Source organism: Furipterus horrens, unplaced genomic scaffold, assembly GCF_987537825.1.
Source record: "Furipterus horrens unplaced genomic scaffold, mFurHor1.1.pri manual_scaffold_1, whole genome shotgun sequence".
NCBI classification, from domain to species: Eukaryota; Metazoa; Chordata; class Mammalia; order Chiroptera; family Furipteridae; genus Furipterus; species Furipterus horrens.
Window position 1 is genome coordinate 155,766,303 of NW_028327171.1, and position 22,095 is coordinate 155,788,397.

Consider the following 22,095-nt stretch of genomic DNA (forward strand, 5'->3'; position numbering starts at 1 on the left):
TGCTCTCTTTTAAGAATGTACGTCAGCCCTGTTTAGTGTGGCTCAGTGGATTGAATTCTGGCCTGCGACTGAAAGTTTGCCAGTTTGATTCCCAGTCAGGGCACATCCCTGGGTTGCAGGCCAGGTCCCCAGTTGGGGCATGCGAGAGGTAACCAGTTGTTTCTCTTGCACATCCCTCCCTTCCCCTCTCTCTAAAAATAAATAAAAATAAGATCTTTAAAAAAAGAATGTGTGTCATAAAGTATACTAAATAGTTCTTGCATATCTATATTCCAGTATAATTTGTTTTATATAGTGTAATAACTAGTTAATTCTAAACTAAAGCTTGAGATCACCATTTTAAGACAATTTAGAATTACCTTCATTTAACATGTATGCCTTGGTTTCCATTTAGATGAAATACCTATAGTTTGTCAGTGCACATATGCTTAAGCTTTTCAACCATAAATGCCATGAAACAATAGCTAAGTTAAGATAAACAGTGTTAACTGAAGTAGACAAGTACAGTAGGCAGAAGTGGAGTTGGATTTACATAGAAGATAACATTTATTTTTTAAAGGTTTGTTTTTTTGTTTTTTTATTTTTAAGAGAGAGGGAGAGAAACACTTATCAGTTGCCTTTTTGCCCCAACCTGGGATCGAAATGGCAACCCTTTGCTTTGCAGGATGACACCCAACCAACTGAGCCACACGGGTCAGGGCTTAAAGGTTTAGCTTATTTAAATAATTGTATTGGGGCAAACCTTTATTTTAATTTTTTGTTGTTGTTGTTCTTTTTAAACCTTACCTGAGGATATGTTTTTATTGATTAACAAGAGAAACATCAGTCGGTTGCCTCCTGTACACACCCTGACTGGGGTTTGCACCCACAACCTAGGTATGTGCCCTGACTGGGAATTGAACTGGCAACCTTTTGGTATGCAGAATCACGCTCCAACCAACTAGCCACCCAGCCAGGGCAAGCCTTTGCTTTATTTAACACAAATGAAAACATCTTTTTATTTGCTTGGTTCTGAGTGGATGACTTTTAGTAAACACTGTCAATAGCTTCTAGGTTTGGGGGTATAAAAGTACAGGATAGAGTAGATTTAGCCTCTAAAAGTTTATTCTTTCATGAGGCTCCCTCTGTTAGCACAATAGTAACCTAACTCTTAATCCAGGTGTATGGATAAGTATTCTTTATAAAGGAATCCTATAGTATTTCTCATCCCTTTGAAGTTTAGAACTACCAATGGTATACTTCTAAAATTTCAGATGTCAGGACTCTATTCTGACTCAATGCTTTCATACTATTAAGAAGTAAAAGTAGGTTTGATGAGTAACCAGGGATAAGAATCACTGTTGTTACCTTGAAGGGAAAAAAAATGGAGAAATTTTTAGCTCTTAGGAAGGTTTGCCATAAAATTACAAAGATGATAATATTAAGTGAAGTAATTTTTATACTATTACTAAGAAAATATTTCATACACTGTCTCCCTACGATTAATAATTTGGCTCATTTAAAATTCCTTATTCTTTTAGGGAATGAGGTATTTTGCCATATCAATTTCTGGTCAACAAATTCAGCTGTTTACTTCATGAAGTTGGTAGATTGATTTTTGCCTCTCAAAAGCTCTCATTTCTTTTTAGTTTGTAATGTAGACTTTATACAGAAGTTCTGAATTTTACCAAGGGTGTAGAAAGAGAAGTACATTTATGCTTTTTTTCTAAAATAATAGTTAAGCTACATAGTTATAATTAGCGGTATTCACTTTGAAACCAGTGTTTCATTTTGGCAATAATTAGTCATTAATTGATGCAAATTTTTATAATAGTAAAATTATTTCATGTAATTGGTTACTTTTCCTTTCTTTCAAAAATAGATGTTCAAGACAGAGTTCCTTCTTCATATTCACAGGGAGCAAGACCAAAAGAGAACTCAGTGAGCACTTTACAATTGAATACATCATCCACAAACCACCAAATGCCTTCTCAACATCAGAGCATACCGTGTTCTAGTAGAAATTCTTTAAGATCAAATTTTTCTCCAAGAGAATTGGGATCTCCCCAAAGCAATACACAGCCTGGATTTTCTTATATCTCAAATAGAGATGAAACCTCAACCATAAACAATTCAGATAGAGTTGGTTCATCTCAGAGATCATTTCAAGAATCTTCTGACAATGAAGGGAGACGTACGACCAGGAGATTGCTGTCACGTATAGCTTCTAGTATGTCCTCTACTTTTTTTTCACGGAGGTCTAGTCAGGAATCCTTAAATACAAGATCATTGAGTTCTGAAAATTCTTACATTTCCCCAAGAATCTCAGCAGCTTCACAGTCTCGTAGTAATGCAGCATCAACTTCTGACGTTCCTGATAATAGGGCATCTGAAGCTTCTCAGGGATTTCGATTTCTTAGACGAAGATGGGGTTTGTCTTCTCTTAGCCAAAATCATAGCTCTGAGCCAGATTCAGAAAATTTTAACCAAGAACCTGAAGGTAGAAATACAGGACCATGGTTGTCTTCCTCACTTAGAAATAGATGCACACCTTTGTTCTCTAGAAGGAGACGAGAGGGACGAGATGAATCTTCAAGGATACCCACCTCTGATATACCGTCTAGATCTCATCATGGATTTAGAAGAGAATCAAGTGAAGTGGTTCACCTTGAAGCACAGAGTGATCCCCTTGGGGCTGCTGCCAGCAGATCTCAAGCACCTGCAGCATCAAGCAGTGCTGCTACAGGTGGCGCCACATCAGAGTCGGCCCACAGTGGAAGAAGCCCAGGAATAACAGGAATCCTTCCTGGTTCCTTATTTCGATTTGCAGTACCCCCAGCACTCGGAAATAATTTGACCGACAATGTCATGATCACTGTAGATATTATTCCTTCAGGTTGGAGTTCATCTGATGGAAAGAATGATAAAACTAAAAGTGCATCTTCAAGAGACCCAGAAAGACTGCAGAAAATAAAAGAGAGGTAAATTTGACTACCTGTCTTAAGCCCATAAAGGTAGAGCAGATTAGAGAAAAAATTTTCTAAAATCACTTCTTATAACATCTACAATTTTTTCACTTGAAATTTAGAGTAAGATGTTACTTCTTACTCAGAGGTAAAATGGGTGAGAATTAATAATAAAGATAGGCACTTGGGGTATGGAGTGGATCAAGAATAATATAAAGATTATTTTTAAACAGCATACAAGACAATCTTAATTTCTTTCTCTATTCCTTGGTAGACAAGTGCTAAATTGGATTTTTAAGGAGGCCCACATAGTCAGGGATTAGTAAGAAGATTACTAAGAAGATTTATTTGTAATTCTCACCTCAAATCTTTTGGAAGTAAAATTGTTTGTACATATTTTTAATTTTGTTTTTGAAGTCCCAAGTATATACTGAATATTCTTTATATATTGAGACTTTGCTAGAAAGACCATTTAAATTTCAGATTTAAAGAATCTTTATGCAGCTTGGCTGGATGTCTCAGTTGGTTGGAGCTTCATCCCATACAACAAAAGGTTGCAGGTTTGATTCCTGGTCAGAGCACATACCTAGGTTGTGGGTTTGAGCCACAGTCGGAGGGTTTATGGGAGGCAACTGATTGATGTTTCTTTTTCTCTTAACTACCCCCCCCACCCCACCCCACCCCAAGAAAACCAATAAACATATCCTTGGTTGAGAACTTTTTAATAAAAAAGAATCTTTAAACAAATGATATCTTCTGTACAGTTGAAGTTTGCTTTAAAATCTTTGGTAAGAGTGAAAAGATGAAAGATCAGAGATTTTATTCCTAACTGGATTATTAATTGTCTTCTTAGTATACTTGATTTTTCCATCTAGTAAATTAATTTTAATAAAATGGGATAGGGTAATACATGTAAAATATACTTGTAGGAAAAAAGACTAAAGCTAAGGTTGTAGGGTATTTATTTTTTCTTTTTTATAAAGGCCTACTGTAATGGAAATTTGGGGGAACATGGCTATTACTATCATTTTAGATTTTTTTGTACTTTTAAGAAATTTATTCAAATTCTGGGAATAAAGGGAGTTTCATATGCTTTCTGAGATGTTGGGTATTGGTCTATTATATTCCCATTTTTCCTTACATAGGAGAAATTGTACCATGTGACTTCTTTTCCTGCTTTTATAATTCATGTTTTTTTTCTTTCTTGGGAAGATTTACTCTCTGCCCTGGTAGTAGTAGCTTTGACATTATTGAAGCAGCTCCCTCTGATTGCAAAGTATCTGCTGAGAAATGTAGTTATAATTATTATAGCTGTTATGGCTGTTATAACTCTTAATAGTTACAAGTATTTCTTGTGTTTAAATTAGGTTAGTTTGAGTGCATTGATGTAAGTAGCAGGCAAAGCATTAAATTTAGTGATATCCAAAGAAACAAATGAAGCCAGCACCATTCTATCTGGTTAGATAGTTTTAAAAAAAGCATTTGTTGGTTATTTTGCCAGTTTGTGTGTGTATTTCTTTATTATATTTTTTGCTTGTGAGGCTTTTAAGACACTCTTATCTACATTTAGTAATTCCCCCTTATTTGTGGTTTCATTTTTTCATGGTTTTAATTACCTTTAGTCAACTGTGGTTTGGAAATATTAAGCGTGAAATTCCAGTAGTAAACAATTCATAAATTTTATATCATGCACTTTTCTGAGTATTGTAATGAAATCTCACCACCTAGTTATGCCCTACTTATGATGGAATTCATTTCTTTGTCCAGCATAATTACCCTGTACAGACTGTATAATAAGATATTTTGAAAGAGAAACCGCGTTGACATTATTTTTAGTACAGTATATTGTTATCATTCTATTTTATTAGTTGATGTTAATCTCTCACTGTACCTAATTTATAAATTAAACTTTATCAGCCTGACCATGTAGCTCAGTTGGTTAGAGCATTGTACCAATATGCTAAGGTTGTAGGTTCAATCCCCTGTTAAGGCACATAAAAGAATCAACTAATGAGAGGAACAACAAATTGATGTTTGTCTCTCTTTCTTTCTTTCTTACCCCGTCCTTTGCCTCCCTTCTCCCTTCTCTAAAAATCAGTAAATAAAAATAAATTTTAATTAGACTTTATCATAGATAGGAAAAACATAGTATATATAAGGTTCGGTACTATTTGTGGTTTCAGGAATCTACTGGGGGTCTTTGAATACATCCCCTGGAGATGGTGGGGGGCTACTGTAATAAAAGTAAAGAAAAAATTGAATCTCCCAAGTAAAAAATAAATAGAACTATCAACTGTAGAAAGTTAAATCTAAAGGTAAAACATGAAGATTTACATTTGAGGTCATACCTCTCTGGTTAAGCCAGGCCTTGAAAGTTGCCCAACAGCTGTATACCTATTCCTCTTTCCACAAATCTGTTGCTAAATTTATTAGTAACCCATACAATCCAGATTTTATTTCAAAAACAGGTTAGTATTCAGTATCATCAATTTACTAAATACCTCTTTTATGTCAGCAGTAGACTAAGCCAGTGGAGATCTTAACAAAAACTTATTTATTACTATATAGCTATTGTACATTTTAAATGATTGTACATGTTGGCCTATTAAGGAGAATACATACGTTAATAGAAATTGCTCCACACTTAAAGTCCTACCCTTGTTTAAATCAGGTTGATTTAGTAACATTGCTGGGGTTGGGGGAAATGGAGAATTTTTAAATCGGTTCTTTTATTTTCTTTACTGTGATTTAATACAAAAAGCATACCAGTTTGAACATATGTTGTTCCAACAATATGTAGATGAGAAGTTACTAGTCTATATTTATTTAAGTCTCAAGTTGTTTTAAAAGTTTTGGGGGAGGTGCGGGGGGTATTGAAGTAGTCTATGGTACTGCAGAAATTAAAATCTCTTGGGGATACTTGTAAAGTGATTGTGAAAAATATGGAACTTAAACTGTAATACCAGAAACAAAATAACTTCAGTGATTTAAAGAAAGCAATAGGATAGCTTATTTCATTTACCTTTAAAGTATTTATTATAATTTTTATTCTCATTGTAATAGTTTTCCATGGTGGTTGCTGTTTATTGTTTTTCTGAACCAAATAAAAGTGTGGGCAGAAATAACAAAAAAGGTATTGTTTGGGATTATGTATGACTGGAAATGATCAACCAGTTAGCTCTGTTTAGGAAATATGCCTTCTCTTTCAGCCTTCTTTTAGAGGACTCTGAAGAAGAAGAAGGTGACTTATGTAGAATTTGTCAGATGGCAGCTGCATCATCATCTAATTTGCTAATAGAGCCATGCAAGTGCACAGGAAGTTTGCAGTATGTCCACCAAGAGTGTATGAAAAAGTGGTTACAGGCGAAAATTAACTCTGGTAAGGTTTACCCTTTTGTGTATTCTGTTTTTACAGTTTTTTCCAAGAGGGGCAAGTATGTATCCATTTTAATTAACAAGTCATTAGAATTTATTATCGGAAATGTTTTGATCATTTTTCAAAGCAAAAACATTAAGAGCATTTGTCTTGCATTGCATCAAAAAATTAATTTATAATAGTGTTTCTTATATTTCATTTACTCACTAAACAATTCACTTCTTTATAAATATAACACAGTTATAATTTGTCATTGTTGGGTAACCCCTGTATCATGTAAGATTTCTTTGGATCAAAGAAATACTATTTATAGGCTCTGTGTTCTTGAGAAAGATTTATTGTTTCTCATGCTGCTATCCAATAAGTTACATAACAATAGTAAGTTTACTGTAGAGATTTATTTGTTCATTGAGTGCATGTGAGGGGTAGAGTGATAAGACAGAGAGGTACTTGTTCCTGTGGTCGTAATATTTATTGGGTGTGAAAGGAATGAGGAGAGGACATTTAAACTGAACAAAGAAGAGCTAGCTAATCCAGAAGAGTGCAAGAGCATTCTAACAGAGGAAACTACTGGTGCAGAGACTTTAAGGTGGCCATGACTTAGAACTGAATGAGGCTTGGTGTGTCTGGATTATAATTAGTGGGCAAGAAAAGTGGGTGATACAGTTGAAATAAGAGAAATTAACAGAGGCTAGCTCATTCAAGATCTTTGAAGCAAATGTGTGAAGTTAGATTTTTATCTAAGTATAAGAGGAAGCCACTGAAGGGCAGGGGAATAAAATGATCTTATTTCTATTTTGGCTGCTTTGTGGAGAGTAATTTTCAGGAGGATGAGTAGAAACAGGGAAGCCAAGTAGAAATTGGTCTTAAAGAGGTGGTGATTGTGGTGGTAGAAATAGGTAGATTCTGGTATGTTGTGGAGGTAGAATCTATAAGACTTGCTGGTAGATTGGTGTGATGGAGTGAAGGAGAAAGAACAATTAGTGAAGCCCATATTTTTGCCATGAGCAATTAAGTAAATGGTATGGTCATTTACTGAAATAAAGAAGACTGGGGTTGGAATAAATTTGGTACAGGAAGTTGAGAGTTCTGTTCTGGAAATATTATATATGAACTGCTTATTAACCCTACGGAAATGTCAACTGGGCAGTTAGCTAGATAAGCCTGATGTTTAGGGGGATATTAGCACTGGAAATAACAGTTTTAGGAAAGATAAGCTACTGTGTAGTATTTTAAGTATTGGGATTAAAGAAGGTCACTTGGAACAAGATCAGATATCAAAGAAATGAGCCTAGGACAAAGCCTTGGGACACCCGAGCATTAAGTGGGGGGAGAGAAGGAGAATTGAGAAGAAATCTCAGTCTTGTAAGAAAAAAACCAAGAAAATGGAGTGTCATGCAAGCCAAAGAAAGAAAATATTTTAAGGGGTGTGTAATCAACCCTGTCAAACACACTACAAAGAGATAAGAACAAAGAAATGACAGTTGGATTTGGTAGCATGAATATCCTGTAGCTTGTCTCTGGAGTGGTGGGGTCGTAAGCATGATTAGATTGTACTGAAGAGAAAGAAAGGGAAAGATGGAATCCAGAGCACAGGTGGAGTAGTTAGCCTTTAATAGGAAAAAAGGTACTTCATCTCAAGAAAACCAGTGTAAATATGGATGTTGATCAGTTGCTTTGGTGAGAAGATGCTTGAATTCCTATGTAAAAGCTTCTGTTCTCTTAGTTATGGAGATAAGGTCTTTATTTGATTAGGGGACAGGTTAAGAGATTTTGATATGTGGGGGAAATACCATTCTAAGATGTTTTCAGGAATTATCAGGTTAATAAAAATCAGTGGCCATGAATATGATTCACAAGCGAGATACATGAACTTTTTTTTTAGAAGCAGTTTTTAAATGCTTGGATGCAGACACAGATTTTAGTTCAAATGAGGTTGGGATCTTAACCAGGCAAAGAGGAGGAATGGGGATTAAGAGTACTTGTAAGGACGTAATTGTGTTCATGGTAATTAAAATCATGAGGCAACAAGTACATAAGGAAGTGGATAGTGAGAAAGTGGTAGGGTCAGAGTCTTTGAGTCTCATTGACATCGAAGAAAATTGCCAGAGTTGTTGAGCTAGAATTTTTAGAAATAGTAGGTACACAAGAGGATACTTAAAATACAGATTTAGGGGTAGTGCAGTAAACTGTGATGACAGGGTCAAGGGTATGACCATAGAGTAGGTGGCTGTGGTGAGGAAGGGTAATATTGGAAGCAAAGATGTTCAGGAAGTCAAAAATCAAAAGTGAATGGTCTATGTTGATGTTGAAATAGCAAGGAATACGTTGTTAAAGAAGATAGAGAGCGAGCTAGCTGTTAAAGTAGTAATTAATGAATGAGGAGGGACTTGTAGTTTCAAAACAGCAAGAGGTGTGGAGGGCATCTTTCCCCAGTTCTTGGTCTTGAGGTACAGGGGGTTGTGAGAGGGAGGAAAGGCTGCAGAAGAGCATATCAGTCTGTGGGGCACTGTGGTTCAGGCATGGAGTTGAATAGATTATTCAAAAAGGAGATTGATTACGAAAAGAATTTAATTATATGAGACCATTAAGTACCAGAGGACATAGTGAAATGACTAGTAGGGTGAGAAAGGTGGAAAATTAGATCAGTTTAATAAATGTACATAATTGTGTGAGCTTGAAGGTCTGATAATGATGCCTTGGAGACATAAGCAAATGGGTTTTGAAGTATCATAGCTTTAATTTTAATAATCTGTTGGAGGATTCAGGTGACTGGTTCAAGCTGAAGATTATGAGACTACTGGAAAACTTTTTTCCTCCAGCCTCTCCTTGGAGTAGGGGGCATATTTTTTCTTTTAAGCTGGCCTGATCCTGAGGTTGTGGGATGGGACATCTCACCTGTAGCCTCCTCTTGTCTTTATGGTGTTATGACAGCCTCATAAGCTTTATTAGTCACTGTCCTAGAGCGTTACTAAGGTGAATTGAGTGCCCAGCTTGGTTCTTGACACTTTAGTAAGGGCCCAGATATGATAGCTAGTATCAAAATGAAAAACAACTTGACTCACCTTCTAATATATTTACAATTGGATTGTTTATTGTTGTGTATGTAGGAAAACATAATGAATACAGTGTATTGTTTAAGAACATTGGCTTTTTATAGTTAGACAAGCCTAGATTGGAATAATGACTCCAAACACTTAATGTAGGATCTTGAATACGTTTCTTAATTTTGGTTCTCAACCCTGGCTACTGATCAAAATTACCCATTGAAGTTTTTAAAAATATGGATACCTCAGATTCATTCCTGAATATTCTTAAGTAGATCTGGGTAGGGCTTCAGCTCCATCATGACTAAAATTGAGTGATGCTTACCTTATAGAGTTATTGTGAAGGTGAAATGAGATGATTTTTATAAATAGTTCCTCACAGTACTGGGCACATGGTAAGTACTCACGTATTTTACAAGGTTACAATAAATACTTTTTAAGAAACGATCAAATGACTGTAAAGATCTCAACAACTGAACCATTCTAATAAATTTTCACAAGCCTTTCTCATATTTACCATAAAGACCCCATCTGGTAGAAAAGAAGATTAATTCTCATACATAAATACGTATGAAGCAGTTGCCATATATAGACTGTTAAAGTCTACAGGAAGTACAAAGATGAATAAAGGAAGTCTAGTGCAAGTTTAGGCAAATGTAGTCAGGGCCAGTATACTGGAATGAGGTGGGATATAATGGTTAAAGAATAGATTAAAGAATGTAGAGATAAGTGGGTTCCTTCTAGCTGGGTATGACCTTTTGAACAACTTCTGTAAGTTACTTGTTCCATGGGAGAGAAAAATGAAGCCCTAAGATATAAAAAAATTTGTATTGAATGATCTCCAAGGTCCATAATTGGTGATCATTGTAGTTTTTCTGCTTCTGAATCAGAGAATAGTGTATTAAGAAATGTCTGATAAGAGAAAGCCTTCTAAATGTCTTTCATATTCTCCATCAGGTCAGATTATGGACTTAATCTTATTTTAGTTCAATGGTACAATTATAGTGACTATCTTAGGTAATTTGACTAAAGCACATTTTGAGATAATATAGACAACATATTACTTCAGAATAGCGTTCAGTTTCCTTTTAGATATTTTCCAGAGAATACATGTAAGTTACTGCTGCTGTTTGGGACTTTATGCCAAGTTTTATTATTTAAAGGATTGTTATTAAATTCTAAGAGTTTTATGAGCTCTTTGAAGACAGGAGTTACTACTTATTTTCTTTCTGAATCTCTGAAACCTGTAATATTGATTGCCATGTAATAAGCACTCAGCAGATGTTGAATCAAATCTAAACCTCCACCCTGTTACTCACTTGACTTCCTTTAATTTTTAGAACATTTTTTCAATTTAAAGCCTGATAAAATACAGTGGGGAAAAATGGCTTTATGTTTAATTAGACAAGACTATCACCTACTTAATTGAAACCAGAAGCTTGGGATGCATATGGGACAAAAGGAGCCTTTTTGAAAAAAATCATATAATGTAAAATTTGCTCTTTTAACCATTATTAAATGTACAATTCAGTGACATTGTGTACATCCAGAATGTTGTGCAACCATCACCATTACCTGTTTCTAAAACTTCTTTATCACACAAAACAGAAACTGTCCATTGAGCAATAACTCCCTCTTCCTCATCACAATCTGTTAACTTCTGGTTTACTTTCTGAATTTACTTGTTCTATACATTCCATAAGTGGAATGAGGAGGTATTTGTCCTTTTTGTATCTACCTTATTTTGCCCAGCATAATGTTTTCAAGATTCATCTATCTTGTGTCATGTATCAGGACTTCATTATTTTTATAGCAAAAAGGGGATGTTTTGACCTGGGCAACAGTAGATTTCTTTTTTTTCCCTCCTAACCTAGGATGGCACATTTCTTAAACCACAGAAGGTCTTTTCACATCAAAGATACTAGCCTGGGTATATGCAACTAGTTGTTTGAGATACTGTGTTATTAAGTATTGTTTTAATGCCATCTTGCCAAGGTACTTAAGGAGGAAGGAGGAAGTACAGATGACATTCCATTGTCAGCTTCCCAGGATCCGTAATATATGAGTATCTGGGAGGGGGGAAAAAACAGCTCTCCGAATAATGGGTGGAGGATTAAGTACGGTAAGAGCAGTTGCTGACATGCACAGTAGGTGTTGCTGATTGCTATTTTAGGAGACATTACTGGTTTATGGCAGTAATCCAGTCTACCACCTTTCCTCCCTTTTAGTTTTCTATATTCTAAGCTTAAAACTTACAAGGCAAAATGTTTTGTGCCGATATAGCAAAACTAAGCTTTATTTGTAATTTAATTTTGACCAGGTTCTTCATTAGAGGCTGTAACCACCTGTGAACTCTGTAAAGAGAAGTTGCAGCTTAACCTGGAGGATTTTGATATTCATGAACTACATAGAGCTCATGCAAACGAACAAGTTAGTATATTTTGCTTAATTGGGTAAGTGTCTATTCTGTGCTTAAAGGACAGCTCTTGAAGAAAAGATTAAAACATGGTCAGAAAACCAGAATTAAAATAATAAAAATAGTAATTAATGTTTTGTTACTGCATTAGGTATTATAATTTTATAATTGTTCTTTAATTTTCCATAACACTTTGCAACTGAAGGACAAATAACCAAGTCCCATGTTTTAAATTTATTAAGATAAAATACACCATATGCTTCCTAAATAAACCTGAAAATAATAAAAGCTTAGGAAAGTGGTCCCGAAGTAGGCCTGTCGACTGTATATCCCTAGAGATGTCTCATTTACAAATGCCTCTGAGCGCTGGAACATGATTAAAGCACCAAGCCCTGGATTTGCTTCCAAATCTGTATTTTTTATTTTAGGAATAATTTTCATTGCATATCTGACCATATGTTCTTACTGTGCTTTTTCTCTCTACCCTCCCCGTTTCTGCTTCTCAACTTTGTGTTGAACAAGTTATTTTATGAAATCTTCCACTCCAAGTTCAGATTGTTTTTCTTCCCTTCAGTTTTTGTATCATTACAGTATAGCTGTTATATATATAATGAATAATGCCAGAGATCATTATAAAATTTTTAAATATTTTCTTCTTATTTCTCAGGGATTATTTTTGGTATGTATTGATAACTCCTGTCCCCTAGTAATTTTGATCACTAATTTTTGTTCTGAAAGTGCTTTAGATTTTTTAAAAATTTTTTGAAGTTCTTAAATTATATAGTTAGAATGAAATGCTCAATATTTTTACCTTCTTAAAGGAAGATTTGGGACGGGTGTGTGGAGAAAAAGATGTTAAAGGAGATTACTAGGATGATCCTAGAGCCAAACTATCCAAGTGAGCTCAGCATATTTGTTATAAAAAGAAATATATGATGGTGAGAGAATGCATGAATTCTTTAAAAAACACTTTTTAAATGAAGATATAATGGACACACACACCCCTTTTTATTCACATGAAGTTCATATAACATAAAAACCATTTAAAGTGAGTAATTCAGTGGTATCAGTACATTTGCAGCGTGGTGCAACCACCACCTCTGTCTAGTTCCAGCACATTTTCATCTCTCCAAAAGAAAAACCCATATCTGTTAAATAGTTTGTCTCCATTACACCCCTTCCCATAGCCCCTGGAAACCACCAATCTCCATTCTATCTCTATGGATTTATCTGTTCTGAATATTTCATATAAATTGAATAAAGCTGTATATCATCTTTTGTGGACACCCTTTACTTTTAAATATAGGGATAAATGGATATGCCTTGAAAATCTGATTAAAACCACGAATACTTCTTATAAAATATACATAGATACAAAATCTGTAATTTAAGGGATTCCCAGAGCTCTTGAAGATAGGTGCTAAAATCCAGGTTAAAAATCACTGATCTAGCGAATGAAACATTAAGCAGTTGATGGTATAGATGCTACTCTAATACTGATTATTGTGTTATTCTCTAGTGAGTCAGTTGTCCAAAAAGAATACCATTTTAAGCAAGTAATTTTCTTAAATTCCCAAGGAGTCTCAACAACTGAGCATTAGTACTTGAAAGAATGGAGGAAAGAGTATGGAAAGATGGAATAATGCAAAATTTTTTTTTCCCCTCAAAATGAGAGTAGGTTTCAAAGGATGGTTTTCTCCTGCCATTTTTTTTTTCCTCTAGGCATTTTTCAGTTCACCTAGGGATGTTTTTATTGACAGTTTAAGCTTCCTGGCTTTGACTATTGTTTTTTTGTGAATCATGGATTCTAGTGGCCTGACAACTACCTCCATTTTAAGTGATAAGTTTAATACAGTTTAGTATTTCATTATCCAGTGGTTTCATCTTTGTCAAGATGATAACCATTAACATTTTTTAAAAATCTTATGGATACATAATTTCCTTTTAACTTAAAAATAAGCAAAGTATGTGACACATTTAAAGAAGCTATTAATAAATAGTTTTGGAATATTCTAGAATCTGATAACTTGCTGAAGTTTATAATAAGATTGTAGTTTTTAACTTCAGATAAGTTAATTACCAAAAAATGGTACAACTTAGTTTGCTATATAAAAACTATAGAACAGTTTAGATTTTTAAAACATGATGTGATTTGTAGTCTTAGCTTTAAAACAATAGAGCAGTTTAGAATCAAAGAACTATTTGAGGAACAGTTCATCTGTTTGCTTTTTTAGTTTATTTTTGTAATTATTGTTGCCTTTAAGTAATTGTGTCACAGAAGAAACACATGATCTGTCAGAACAGGTTTTAGTTATACAGTGTATAGATGAAAAGATTATTTTGAAGTAAACATTTATAGCCACTTGTGCAGTGAAATCTTTTATGAGCTGTATAGAGAACCAGAGCATTCATTCTACCATAAAATGGTTTTATATAAATCATGACATAAAGGAAAACTAAAAGGAACTAAAAAGGGTAGTCACGCACCTATTTCAACTTATGGCATTAGTAAAAATTTATGAAGTCATGAAGAGTGGCCCTTTTATTTCCTGCTCTAAAAGATGGCACCATTTCTTTTTAACTAGGAACTAGACATGAATACATTTCCTTTAGATTATCAGTGTGCTGTGACTGTCAATCTCAAGTTTACTAATTTTTCATTGTCCATGTTCTTCTTTTTCTCTTTTCTGCTTCCCTTTTGAAGGCTGAATATGAGTTTATCAGCTCTGGTCTCTACCTTGTTGTGTTACTGCACTTTTGGGAACAAAGCTTTTCAGATATGATGGGAAATACAAATGAACCAAGCACACGAGTCCGAGTAAGTAATATTGGAGTAGGGGACAAGGGGAGGGTGTGATGTACCATTGTTTGCTTTGGAAAGCAGTTTGTTTTATATGTTCACATTCCAGTTCCTTTGGGGAGCTCTTATATTAAAATGTGTCTTAAAAATAAAAGACATTGTAGATTTAATAGAAACTGTTGTCTTCTATATCAAGCTACCTAATTTTCTCATAAAGCTATTTTAGAGAAAGAAGCACTTTTCTACCTCTTAAAGGTTATTGGAATATATGTTAGTGAAAACCAGAGAATTGGAAACACGAAGGAAAAGAAAAAGCTCTGTGTAATTGGGGAGCAGGGGGAAGTGACAATTCAGTATTATTATAGCCTGAAATTGAACTCCAAAATCTGAGAGTATGGAAAATTAACTTCAGCTTATTTCCTACCATCATGTAACAGCTTACCAGTGTACTGATTTCAAGTGTGTCCATAGTATAAACTATTTAAGATATGGACTATTTGGTGTTTGATCTGTACACTTTTACCTTAACATTTAAGCCAGGTGAGCCAGTTTGCCTCTATGTACCAGAGGAAATTTTGTGTAGCAGATGCTAGGGCCACCTACATTTCATTACTCTTAATAGTCAGAACATTTCATATTTTTAAATATGTTCATAAATGTATCCTTTAGACTTTTTTATATAAATGTTCATTTCAGTGATAAAAATTTAGCAGTTTATGGTGTTTTAAAAGTTAACACATAATTCAGTTTATATTATAAATTGGTAAAACATTTTTTTTCTGTAACCATCATGTGGACATTACTATACCTGTGAGCCAGATGACAAACTACTATCATTGAGGAAAACAGAATGAACTGTCTTAAGACCATTCAGAATTTGAGCAGAGATCTCTTTACTTCTGAGTACTTTAGAAATCATAGTACTTAAATATAGTTAATGCCATAAACTTTTCTCTTAAGAATGAATAAACCATATAAAGCATGTAGTCAGGTGGGTTGAATTCATGCCTTTGTAAAAGTTGTAGTCAAATTAATATTAAAGTACAAGTCATTTTTATGATTTAAAAAATACAATGAAATGTAATAATTCAAAAGCTATCAAATTTAGACAGGAAAAAGGTTGATTCTTGTTTTAGTTTTTTAAAATTAACCACTAAAATAGAATTCATTTGAGTCCAGGTTGTAAAACTTTTAATTATTTTCCTTCAGAATTGTCATAATTTATGCAAGAGGAATGTTATTTGATAAAAATACTGCATTTGCACCCAATTCCTACATGATTAATCCATGATTTCTACAGAGCTAATGATTTATTTAAAAAATTAAAAACAGTATACTTAAGCACTGTAATTTCCAATATGGGGAGAGAAAGACCCCTATTTAAAGGTTTAAAATGGTGTTAACTTTTTAATGGAAATGAAACTCCTATACTGATTCTCTCTTTAGATCCATTTGCAACATTTCAACTACTGTATTTTTTTCTGCATTGTTTCTAGTTTATTAACCTTGCAAGAACTCTTCAGGCACATATGGAAGATCTCGAAAGTAGGTGGAATTTCCCCTCCCCGGACTTGTTGAATTTACTTTTGCAAATTAAACCCACAGAGCAAAACCTAAGTGTATATATATATAATCTCTCAAATTAGAGCTTCGTTTATAGGTTTAATAATACTAATTGATTTGAGAAAGATCAGCTGGGAAGCTGACATAAGTTTTTTAAAAACAAATATATTTAAGAATAGTATTAATTTTAAGATACAGAAGGATTTAATTTTAACCACCAGTATATTACTTTTGAGTAAAATTTTGGTTTTGATCACCTCGATTTTCAAATTTAAAAAGACATGTTTGAGGACTAATCAAACCACACTTTATAATCTGTTAGATTTTTGTGTTTGTGCATGAAATTTTACTGGTTACTCAGTTTTGTTAGTCCATAAAAGGTTTTCCTTGGTATATGGATGGTTCTAGGAAAATAGGGGTAAAAGAGCCCTAATTTTGAGTTTCTAAGGGAAGCCACAGTGGTAGGCTGGTTGTTGTTGGGGTTGTTTTTGTTTTGCTTTTTGTTTGGGTCCTCGTGGACCTTTAATAGGTAGCCAGCTCCACCAGCAGCTTGCTCTAGTCTCTTAAGATCACGTTCCAGTATTAGGACTTCTGCCTGGGCTCCTATAGGAAAGCATTTAATGCCCAAATCTTTACAGGTATCTGTACAACTTAACCTCTTCTCAAAGTCCTACAACCTTCATGGTGCTTCATACAAAGTGGGCACATATATTGGTGGCTCTGGAACAGTCCAGGACTCCCAAGATTACTAACCTGCTTAGTACTTCTTTCACCCAAAAGCAGGTGGCTCCCCATGATCAAGTTCCAATCCACTCTTGGAAGTGTTTTAAAGTCTGTATTATCCAGTTGATTACCTTCTATATCATCTTCAGAGAACTTGAAAATATCTGTAGTGTGCATAACATTTTCATCTTTAGAGAGTGTTCAGCATTTTTTGAAGTAAGTTGTGAGAAGAACTTAGTTCTCCTAAGAACCTTTCATTCCTTGATTACTTGAGGACATGGATTTTATCATTAATTCTGTATCATTTTTAATTTTTAAAAGAAGCACGACCAGATAATGCATTTTTAGAATTTTAATTAGTATATGTAAAAATTGCATATAAAAGAGTCAAGCAGTATATAAAATAGGAATTCATTCATATGAGAGAGAGGAAAAAGATAAGAGGTGAAATATACTTCAACTCAGCTGAGAATGAAAGACGATGTGGGTGCTACAAATTAACTCCCAAGCACCAGAGTATTAATATATTCTGAACATGGGTTCTGACTGAAATTTTCTTCTGTGGAATAAATCAAATAGAAAACATGAGAAGTCATCTGAAAAGATATTTTATTTTTTAGTTTGATACTGCTTCATGATACAGCATAAAACTTAACCCTAGGATTTACTCATTCATGAGCTATATGCTTGATATTAAAGTAAAATTTCATCTGTGCATGCAGCATAATTTGCTTGCTGATGCCATTTTCTGGTTGCTCTTAAATTGTGCAGTATTAACACAGAAATGTATACATTTAACCTTTCTGCCCTTGGTAGTTCAATGTTTATTTTAGTGAGCTTCCATTTTCCTCAACATGCAGAGCAGTTTACAGAATTCTTACATTATTCCAAAAGACATTTCAGGATATTTCACATTAACTCTTGAGCCACTAATGGCTAAAATAAATTGAGGTCAGAAATGTTGCAAAAGTGATAAATTTCTGACAAGATGGTGTCATAGGAATAATCTCAACAAGGTTTTTACTGAATTCAGTTATTTTAACTTAGGCTGTGTCTATATAAAGCTATTTTGACTAAACTAAATAGAGCTTTTTCATGGCATTATAGAGACATAGCTTTAACGTAACTTGCAAAAATACCCATAACCTATTATTTTGTGTACATTTTCTTTTATTCTCACCGGATGCATCAAAATATGCAGCGGTAATAAGCCAGATTCTATTCAGGTGTGTGAGAGCACTTGCCTTAAGTTCACTTTTTCTGTAGTTTAATTGGCAGCTATGAATACAAACTGATCTCAGAAACTTTTTAGATGTTCTTGAATCATATTTTTAAACATTTTCATTTTTATAAAAACTAACACAAAAAGATTTGGGGGTGGGGGTATTGTGGGTGGGCATTAACCACAGTCAAGCCACCATAACCCTGTCATAACTTGTCATTTTGAACAAACAATATACTAAATTGGGATTTTATTTTACAAGTCATTGCTGTTCTGGCTTCATATTTATATTACCACTCTCATTCCCCTTAAAAATTATTCTTGATCATCCTGTTTTCTTTCAACAGCTTCAGAGGATGATTCTGAAGAAGATGGAGATCATAACAGAACATTTGATATTGCCTAACTTCATATAAGACAAATGGATGATCTGTTAACAAGTGTTTATTAAAACTGGCAATTAAGTATGAATTAATTCTGTGGGGGAATGCCTATTGAATACATATATAAAATGAATATATATATACACACACATGTAATCATGTATGTGTATATATATTCATTCTCAAGTGTTGCTGAATTAAAATTTTACTTGCTGGACCTTTTAATGTGGCCAGTGACTCTGATGTTTATAAACTAGTAATCAAAAGTATTTTTCTTTTAGGTGAGTAAGAAAGTGTTATGTTATTTTAAATAAGCAATGCCTACAACCCTTTTTTGTGTTCTGATTATTGTAGTCATATTTATGAAAATGGTTCGTGTTTTAGTCTTTTGCTAGTGAAAAAAGTGAGACAAAAATATGCTTTCAAAATAAAATGCCAGATAGCACCTTATTATTTTTCCTTTTAAAATGCCTTAAATTGCAGCCTCATTTTCATAATCATTTGCTTCCGGTGTTTAAAAAAAATAAAGAATGGGGAGTAAGTTGAGAAGAGCATTATATTAGGTGTCTCAATTTAATTTAAATTCTAAATTCACTTAGCCATAAAATCTAATTTTTTAAAGTATATAAATATAAAATATATAAATGATGGATAATTTTATATTGATTTGGAAAATGCAGATTATATTTGATAGGCCATAGTATGTAGACATTCCTTTTTGGAATATTACAGCTATCAGTTATACCAGAATTGCCAGTCAGATGCTGTTTGGTTTAAAAAAAAATTATTGCAATCTCAAGTTAATGGAATATTTTTAAATCCCACATTCAAAGTTTAAAACACTGGTTTTCAATGTGTTTTTTAGTGTTGTCACTTTTTTGTAGATAAATATGATATAAATAACCGTTTGAATCCTGGTCATTTTTAAGTGTTCCTTGCTAATCTGAGCATTTATTTGGGTACTTACTATTTTTCACTACTTTTGGAGAAAAGATGAACTTTACCTGCTCACCATGAGTAGATCTACACTGTGGTCACGAGTCATGTATAGTTCCAGAAGAGTATATTTTCTCTGTCAGCACTCTTAGGATACACTTAAAAGCACCTTCAGGTGATTTTGGTTAAATAAAGTCTTATGTCATGGCAACAGACTTCTTTTTCAGAATTTAAATAAAAACCATGTAATTTCTCAAATGTAAATCAACAGTTTGCCCATACTTAGCTTGTTGGTCTTAATGTAAAATCTTGGCTCGAAATAAAATGCATACTGATTGATTTACTTTATAGTTTGAAATGTTTCCTTTTAAACTAGTGCTCAAAGTAGTCTTCAAACCTTATAGGCAAGAATTTTATTAAAACGTCACATTCCACCTCATACAAAAATATAAATGTTTCTAAAACATTTGTTCAGCTTTTACCTGTTATCTTTGCATTCATCGCCTTATTTAAGAAAAAAATACAAAATTTAAAGAAGTTAATTTCAGTATCTATTCTGTGGGTCCTTAGGGATGCTTTGAATTTGAAACATTTACCCTTTTAAATACAACTCAGTATGAAAAATAAGTGTCTTCTGTTTTAACCCACAGACTTTTTTTTATAATTACTTAAATGGTAAAAATTATTCCGTTGGTGCACATACAATTTTTATACATTTTTAATATTAAATGCTAAGTGATAGGCAGTGGCTTGAGCCTAATAATATTCTTGCAGTTTCTTAGCACTACATATTTAATATTGTATTAGCTTCTGAATCCTATAAATCTTAATTAGAGGAAATAAGAAAAGTCCTTTTGGTCATCACTTTTAAACTCTGAACAATAATAGAGACCATACACTACTATAAAGATCACAAATTTCTAGGAAAATATATTTTAAAGTAATGTTATTCTTCAGATATATATGCCAAATAATTTATACTGTCATCATTAGCTAGAATCAAGATGTTGAAGAAGGCAATTTATGCATTCTGAATATAAACAAAAACATGCATATGTTACTTGTTAATATTAAAAATAAATACAGATTTGAGTGCTCCAGTTATCTGTTGACCACCAAATACATATAAGGCCCTGTTTATAGATGTTCTGATGAGTTGGTCAAAGAGTCCATTTAATTTTTCCCGTAAAATAAAAAACACATTTTTCATTTTCACCAATAATTAATTGGTTCACATATTTTGAGTATGTTGGCTATCATTCTGCATGGTATTACAATGAATATTCTCAATGTCTTGATTTGATCTCTGTCAACTTCAGCTGGTCTACCCAATGATGGAGAATTGTCCAGCGAGAAATTTCCAGCACAAACCTTGCCAACCACTTTTGACATATTCAGGCAGTCGGAGCACCTCCATACACTACACAAATCTGTTTTTGCATTTTAGTTGTGTTTTTACCTTTCTTGAAATAGTAATGTATAGTATGCTGAAAATGTTGCGTATTTTTTTCTATCTTCAATGTTAAAATGGCTACACAAAAATTCGCCAGTTTTGATGTTTTCTTTTATGCAAGCTGATATGACAGCTGTCACAATACAACCTAACAAAATTGTTTCAAATGAACTTAAAGACAACTGGTGCTAGTAGAGCCATCTTACAGAAGAAGAAAACAATTTTTTTTGGCCAACCCAACATAGAAAATTAAAATTTTGCATTTCATTTCAAGGGTCCTCTAAGAACTTGTTTGAAAAATGAAATCATACATAGGAAAAATCACTTTAAAACAGCGATTTTGCAAGAGTTGCCATTAGGTAGAAGTTATAAAAATAGAAGAAAATTAGTTGGGAGTTGAGAGGGGGAGATTCTAGAGCAGCACTGACCAGCAAAAATGGAAATATTAATAATTTGCATTGCCCAATATGGTAGCTATTAAACTCCATGTTTTTTGAGCACTTGAAATTTGGCTAGTGCAATTGAGGAACTGACCTTTGTTATATTTAATGTAAATAGCCACATAAGGCTAATGGCTGCCATACTGGACAGTAGTGATAGGTGATGATAAGGGAAAGTTTTAAGGAAGAGGTAAGAATTTGAATAGGAGAGCAAGAAAAAATAGTAGTGATACTACTATTAGTACCACTTAGTTTATTAATAACAAAATAGACTTCTAAATCACTACATAAAAATCTTAGAAATTTAAAAGTCTTACAGAGCATAATTATGTAATGAAGTTGCTACAATATTTGCTCTTTAATACCGCACAGCCACACTGAATAGTCTTCTGTCATAACTGTAGTTACTCATATCTCATAACAATAGTGCCAATAATTGTGATCAGGAATGTTTTTGATTCATGGTGAGGCCAATGGAAACAGATGGCCCGAACTGGGACTTGGTTGCCTTTGGTCAAACTTGAGAGATTACATATGAAAAGTGTTCTCCGTAAGTTAATGGACTTTGGGTTAGGGGTAAGAGATTACTCAATTGAGGGTTTGAGTTTCTAAATAGAGTATAATTTTATATGAACTTTATACACTCTATATTTTCTAATAGTTTTTTAGCTGTAAAGAACACTTAGAAAAATAACTTTTTTCCCATTTATATTTTTTACTCCCAAAATGATTATTTTCAGCTTTCTCTTTAAATTGTACAATAAATATGCTGAAAACTTAAAGCATCATCA

At 33.5% G+C, this 22,095-nt stretch overlaps 1 protein-coding gene across 1 annotated transcript in view; it reads left to right on the forward strand.

Moving 5' to 3' along the window:
- Window positions 1-19,754, forward strand: part of MARCHF7 (membrane associated ring-CH-type finger 7) — a 57,546-nt gene extending 37,792 nt beyond the window's left edge. Inside the window, exons 5-10 of the mRNA XM_090280170.1 lie at window positions 1,862-2,960; window positions 6,155-6,324; window positions 11,689-11,798; window positions 14,489-14,602; window positions 16,081-16,129; window positions 18,440-19,754. Coding sequence (XP_090136296.1) covers window positions 1,862-2,960; window positions 6,155-6,324; window positions 11,689-11,798; window positions 14,489-14,602; window positions 16,081-16,129; window positions 18,440-18,498 — 1,601 coding nt within the window. The 3' untranslated portion in view covers window positions 18,499-19,754. The remainder of the gene's footprint in view (window positions 1-1,861; window positions 2,961-6,154; window positions 6,325-11,688; window positions 11,799-14,488; window positions 14,603-16,080; window positions 16,130-18,439) is intronic.
- Window positions 19,755-22,095: the final 2,341 nt, after the last annotated feature.